This window comes from Crocodylus porosus, unplaced genomic scaffold (genome assembly GCF_001723895.1).
Source record: "Crocodylus porosus isolate Cpor-Errol unplaced genomic scaffold, CroPor_comp1, whole genome shotgun sequence".
Lineage (NCBI taxonomy): Eukaryota > Metazoa > Chordata > Crocodylia > Crocodylidae > Crocodylus > Crocodylus porosus.
Window position 1 is genome coordinate 5,519,665 of NW_017728915.1, and position 7,141 is coordinate 5,526,805.

Genomic DNA, 7,141 nt, shown 5'->3' on the forward strand with positions numbered 1-7,141 from the left:
GTAAAGGCAGGCCAGTTTCTATAGCCAGTGGTTTACAAAGGGTGTGATATGGCTTGTGTTGCATCTACTTTTTGATTCCTCAGACTCAATGATCAAGTACCATTTACAGTTGGATTAACCTTTAGCACAAGCTGAGAGCAAGGCCCAAACTCCTATTTCAAGAGCAGTAACAAAATGCCTTGCCTACTTTACCCTCCCTGCCCTCCCCACACCCTCTGATACAAATTTCCCTGAAACCTGACTGGTCTCTAAACATATTCCCTTGAAAGAAGAATGTGGAAAAGTCCTTAGTAAGGTGTCATGTGAGTCAGCATTCAAGCCCAACAAAATGCTGTGAGCAGTTATGTTTTGCAATCATCAGACTCTGCTACTTGAACTGTGTTCACCAGTGCAAAGCCTCAGGCTGGTCTGTGGTGGCATGAAATGCTTCCTGGAGGAGAATGTACAGGGCCAGAATTGGCGGAACAAAGAGTATCTTCTTTCTCGGTAGGTTACTGTGCTATTAGCTTCTTTGGCAACAGTCCTTCAGCCCTATTCTGTCCTTCTCCTTTCTTTGGTGGGAGCAGAGTGAAGAAGCAGTAGTCCCAAAAAGAAAATGTGAATCAGCCTAGTGAGTTTGGAAGATAAGTTGGAGCTCTTTGAAGGAGATGAACACTCATGTCTTACTGTATTCACAGCTCATGACAAATCTGGGCTTTCTACTGACATTATCATGGTTCCAGGGTGCTGCATTCAGCATCTGGGTGCATGCCTCTGTGTTTCCCCTTGGGGCCTTTTACTTTCCTGGAGTGGAATCCTAACATTCCTCTGTTAAATGTGTCCCTGGACCACAGCAGCCTTTGTATGCGGTGGGTTTACCTAACAGGTTTGACTAGGCTTGGTACCTGCAATTCGTCACTTCAGTGATGGATAGTGACTCCAAAGGGCCACTGTTTTAAAACAAAGTACTGTTTAATCTTACCAAAAGGAATTAAGAGAAAAGGTTTTAAGAACAGCTTGTATGCAGAATTCTTACTAAAAGCCTTGCTGGGCCTTTGCAGAAACCAGAAGCAGGGTTGACTTATTGGAGATACAGCAGCACCTGATGAGTTCACCTTTATGTCCCAAAGAGACTGAAGAGTTACTTTTTAATCCGGTTCAAGTCCTTTGTACTTGATCCTGGCCATCCCAGTTCAGTTGGCTCAGCAAGGCGTTAAGGGCAAAGCTGGTGAATATCAGGCCCCTCTTGTTTTTTTCTGGGTGCACTTCCCTGACAGTACTGATTAGGGTGGCCATTGGTCCTGTTTTATACTGGACCGTCCAGCTTTTGTACTTTGTCCCCTGTCCATTTCTAAAATGAGGAACAGACAGCAAAAAGTCCTGTTTTTTAGTTCATTGGTGGAAATGTGTGTCAGTCATTTATCCTTGTGATCCTGTTGGCTGTGCCTAGATGTAGGGTGGTGCACAGCCAGAAGGAGCAGGTTCCAAGCCAGCCAGGGAGGGAAGGAGGGAACCATTTTATGGTGCCTTGCTGCCGATTTGGGTGAGGATGCAGCAATGGCCACCCTAGTCCTTAGGTTGTGCAAATTCACATATTGTGCTAATTCACTAAGTAACATGGTAACTTGCTCAAGGTGCAGTATCCCAAGAATTATAATCAGCAGCTCAAAATCCATCAGTTTTTTACCACTCGCCTTGTATTTTCCATTCTGTCCCTTTAGGCTCCCACATATGGTGTATTTGAAAGCTGATGCTATAGAAATTAGTTTTAAAAAAAATTGTGACCACTCAGGATCTCTGCAGCCTCTTGACTGTATAAATCTACTCTTAAGTACTAGTATTGGTGCTGTCAAATGAAATTAGGTCTGTTGAGAAAACAAGGAGATTATGCATGAATGTCATCCATACAGGGAGGCAAAACTTTGCATGTACATACATACACTTGTGTATGTTGAGACATGGAATATTGGAATTTTTAAATTTAGGTTGTTGTCAAGTAGCTTTAATTTTTAATTCAACATGGTTTTGCTCTGTTCTTTGTTTTAAAGAATGTGGAGTTGATGATTTAAGGGGTGGAACTGGGACCTTGAATTTTTTCCCCCCGCTGTTACTGTTGAACAAACTAGTTAATATTCTTCTTTCTATTCCCTTCCACAGTAGTGAATTAAAAGGGACCCAGTGGACTAGGAGATATGAAATAGGAGAGGCCTTTTGAACAGTGTCTTCTGTTCTAGCCACCTCCTTCTGCTCTTCTTATGGTGGTTTTAGCCATAGCTAGCTGCCTACCTTGTCTCAGTTTCTCAGTGGCTCTCAACCTTTCTGGTCTTAAGGCACCCCTCCATATCACTGATGAATTGAGTGGCACCCAATTTCAAAAACAAATTAATATATGACAGTGCCTCCTTGCAGAGGAGATGTGCTATGGAAGTAGGGGATCAGCCAGGCAGGGGCAATGCTGAGCCTGCACCTATCTGCTTATCTCCCTCCCCATACCTCCCAGGCACCCATTAAAGGACTTGGAGGCACCCCAGGGTGCCATGGCATCCTGGTTGAGAGTTACTGCATTATATTATACCTTTAAAATGCCCTACCATGCTAAGACTGCCACTGTCCCTTCCCCACCCTGACAGGCTAATTCTGTAAGACTTGACCTATGATGTGTATACAAACTTCCAATTCAGGCAGGTAATATTTGTGTAACTATGTTTTCCTCCTTTTCTTCCCACCTTGCAGGTACTAAAGGCATGGAATGTTCTCCTTCCACACCCACCATGAACTCCTACTTCTACAAATTCATGATCAATCTGCTCAAGAGATTTAGCAGTGAGCGGAAACTACTGGAGACAAGGGGAGCTTTCATCATCAGGTCAGAGCGCTACCTTCCTCCCACTTATTTGTTGTGGCTTCTTCCATCTCTCTAAGACCCTGAAATGTGCTTTCTTCCCAAATGGTGAATATGAAGAAGTGGCATATTAGCTTAACACTTTCCTGGCTCATGGGTTGGACTATTGGTGACTAAAGACCTCTCTTAGAACCGCTGTTGTTTGTCAGTATTTAGGTGGATGTGTTCAGAGCAAGTGGATTCAATTTTCCTATTGAAACACCACAATTTTGCTCCTTTGTCAGAGGTTAACTATTTCCCTGTTAAACACTCTCTCTTCAGATTCCATTTTGCAGAGAAACAAACTAACCATGTGAAACATGAAACCAAGCTTTCTATGAGCATGTAGTCCACTGGGCCCTCATTTTGCTAGTGCAGGTTGCATCATGTTGTATTGTCTTGTGTGTACGTGTTGGTGTCCTTTTCAGAGCCTTTTTTATGAAATATGTGCACTCATCTGAATTCCAACAGTCAGCATCTTTAGGCAAGGCTGATCACTTCAAGGAAATGCTTTTAATGTGTAAGGACAACAGTGGTGGAGTCAGTGTTCCTGTCTCATACATTGGCTTTAAGCTTTTTTCCAAGGAGCTGAGATTAAGTGGCATATGCTAGAAAAACATGTTTTGTGACAGCTGGCATAATGTAATCTTTTAACACAATGAAAAGTAGGGCAAGGGAAGCAAATTCCTCTGCTTTCACTCAGGAATAATTGTCTTAAAGGTCAAAGGCAACAAGGTGCATTACAGAGGGGGAGGGATTCTTCCCTGACCTCCTTAAGAAGGTTCTATCAAAGTGTGTGCTGAAATGCAACAGAAACATTAACTCCCTGTTGGGGAGGGGGAGAAATATAATCTCCCTGGCTCTGTATAAACAAATTCATCTGCAAAGAGTGTAGAGATCAGAAGTTTACCCTCGAGTTAAGAGAGGTTGTGTGGTGTGCTATGGCCTCATCAGCTTCTGTAAACTCTTAAGTGCCTAAAAGGAAGTTTCTGTTCCTTATTTGTGAAGACAGCTTTTCAAGTGTGACAGTGGCATCTCCCTGGTCTGCCTGAGTCTACATGCAGCCTGAGATAGCTCAAAGTGGTAAGGTGCCTAATTCATCTCAGTGGGAGGGTAATGTTAATTTGTTAAACTGTCTTTTGATTTCTGTGTTAAAAATATCTGCCGAAACAATTAGTAGTGAACCATCCATGTACTTTGAGCAGGTGGGCTGGACCTTGATTTGGTGATCGAGCATGTTCTGTCCCATTTTTTTCTTCATTGGAGATGGGTGGGGGTTTTTTTTTTTTCACCCCTTCCAGGAGCTCTTGTTCTCCTTTACATGACTTGCCAATTCAAACAAGACATCTTTGATGTCAGTTTTCCCAACTAGTCTTGGTTATTATGTGTTAATGGCATTCTCCTGTAGAAGTTTAATAAGTTAGGTTTTAATTATGTGGGAATCTTAAAAACAGCAAGCACTTCATCATTAAAATATTCCCATTCTCAGTGCTTCCTCTCTTCTTTCTTCAGCACAACAGAAACGAGTCCACAGTCTGAACTGCGTAGAATTGTCTGGAGAGAAATGGCCGTGTTTCTCTTGAAAGGGACGGGGCAAGTTCACAGAACAGGAGAGAACAATTCCTGGCTCTGACCTTAGCTTTGAGCTCGTATAGTTCTGGGTTAAATATTTCTGCAGTCATCTCTTCTGTCCACATGGTGAATATGTTTTGGGTACAAAGACTTCCAGGCTTGCTGTGCTATTTCCCAGGATACAACAAGAGCTGTAATTGTGCTGGTTCATGGCAGTTCATCGAGCAAGAACATTTTCATGGTGGCTGTCCAGAATTCTTGCTTTCTATTGCCCTTATGACTGCAAGGAAAATGATCATAATGTGATCTTGTGTAACTGATTCAGTGGCATCTCCCTGCGTCTGCAAATAGCATGGTACAGTGGCTCTGAGAGCCATGAATTGCTCAAATAGATGCAGTGGGAATTAAGTGTGAAGTTTAACAAAGATGCTTAAAATGCCAATTCTGACTTCCCCTGCTTATTTAAAGAAAGTGAGAAGGGGTTAGGATAATAGAGAGCATTTTTAGGACTTTTAGTGGGGTTGGATGTAGGGGGTAGGGCAGGGGGAATGCTTGATCTGTTTTCACAGAGAACCATTAAAGATGGAGTCTTCATGATGTTGTTTAGTTGCAGTTTAGATTAGAACTGTGCATCTTTTCCCCTGTTGTAGTTTCACACCATCCCTTAGCAACTGTGGCTTCTCTGCATGGAGTGCTAGCCACCTGGAGAGGCAGGGCTTGTTCTGGGAGTTAAGGCAGGACAGTAAGCCAATCTAAAGTTTGCTGTTGGAGCGTGTTCTAGGCTTTTGGTGTGCAACCATTCCACAGTCACCGAAGTTCAACAGTTTCTCTTCCTTGTTAGTGGGGTCTGGCTGGGTTCTTTGGAGCACAAAGGGAATGCTTAATAAAAGGTTCTCAAATGTGTACCAATTGAGGGTTCCCTCAGATACAGTCTTTATTCTTCCTTCTACCTGCTCCACAACCGACTTCATTGTTTTCAAGCCACCTGCAGCCCCAGGAACACCTTAAGACTGTATGAGTATCAGTCAGTTACTGTGTATTTTGGGGAAAAGTAAATGAAAACAAAATTGTTAAACTGAAAGGAATGTTTCCATCCAAAGAAATAATATGAGATGGAAATGAAATGTGGGATAGGGTTTTTTAAAAGCACAAAGCAGCAATTTTTGCTGTAACTTTGCCAGCTGAGTCTAGAATTGGGCAAAAGGAGGCAGTCCAAAGGGTCAGCCGGAGAGTGCCAAGTGATGTTAGGAATGATCATGGTTTATTTTCCAATCCCTGCCTGGGGCTCAGTAATGTCTGTTTGTAGTTGATTATTATAATATAGACTTTCATCCCACTGCAAAGTCTTCACATACCAAGGAGAAGGAAGGTACGCTGTGTGCTTGAGCTTCAGGCAAATGCAATTATAAAATAAGCCCACAGAGTGGGAGACGCATCCCTTTTCATGTCACGAGTGCAAAGTATCTTTGGCAATACAATCTGTAGAGAGATGTTGACCTTTATTCCTAGGGAAGGAAATGTCCATCAATTTCTGCTGACCAGATGAACTCCATGCCCTGGCAGAAGCATGAAGTTAGAGTGAAGAGGTGATTCTTAGTTTTAATCGCACTAAGTCCCTGGTGCTTGGTGATATGAGGAATCTGAGGAAACCCACCCTAGAGAACTGAGCAGTTACCAGAAATACAGTACTCAATTTACTGACTCTTTCATATTTAGAGTGAGTCTCCAATCAGCCTGTTCTTACTGAGGAATCAGACTGTGCTCCTGTCAAAGTGGCTCATTGCTCTTAGGGAATCCAGCACTGAATTTCCATTTCACCCAAATTCTCCATGGGGGCCTACTTTCTTCAGAAGCTGGCTAGCCAAAGCACTGTAAGGGGAGGTGCAATATCTGGTTTGTCTGCATGAACTAATATACCTTAAGCATGAGATTAAAATGGGGTCAGAGGAGGGGCAAGCTGAAGTGCTCTGGGTCAAGATACAAAGGGGGTGTGGGGAGAGGGATCTAATGGTGGGGGTCTACTACAGATCCCCCAACCAAGGGGAGGAGCTGGTCTGGGAATTTTCAGGCCAGCTTGCAGAGGCACTTAAGGCAAGGGATGTAGTTCTCATGGGTGATTTAAATTACTTGGACATCTGCTGGGAGTAACAGTCAGCCAGGCCAGACCATTCCAGGAGGTTCCTGGCTGAGATACAGGACACTTCACTTAATTCAGGAGGTGCACTGTCCCATCAGAGGAAATGCCCTGTTGGACCTGGTCCTGGCCATAGGCAACGACCTGGTGAGGGGCCTCCAGGTTCTTGACCACCTGTGTGATAGCAATCATTACTTGCTGGAATTCACCATCCAATGCAGGGTGTCAGGGGCCTGCAGCAAGGTAGTAGTCCTTGACTTCAAGAGGGCCAACTTCAACGAGTTGAGGAGATTAGTGGAAGAGGTGCTGGGGTTCTTGAGAGCAAGGGAACTCGGTGCCCAAGATGAGTGGTTGTTCCTTAAGGAGATGATACTCGGGGCCCAAGGGGTGACCATCCCAACAAGAAGCAAGGGGGGCAAGAGCTCCCAAAAGCCCCCCTGACTCACCAAGGGCGTCCGGGAATGCCTGCTGGCCAAAAAGGCAGAGTACACCCAGTGGAAGGGGGGTGCTATCTCCAAAGAGGAGTATACCTCCTCTGCTCGGGCCTGTAGGGGGGCTGTCAGGAAAGCTAAGGC

At 44.1% G+C, this 7,141-nt stretch overlaps 1 protein-coding gene across 1 annotated transcript in view; it reads left to right on the forward strand.

Annotated features, from left to right (window-relative positions):
• The window catches only part of VAC14 (Vac14, PIKFYVE complex component), a 193,695-nt gene that overhangs the window by 103,268 nt on the left and 83,286 nt on the right, over positions 1 to 7,141 (forward strand). Inside the window, exon 14 of the mRNA XM_019535581.1 lies at positions 2,713 to 2,845. Coding sequence (XP_019391126.1) covers positions 2,713 to 2,845 — 133 coding nt within the window. The remainder of the gene's footprint in view (positions 1 to 2,712; positions 2,846 to 7,141) is intronic.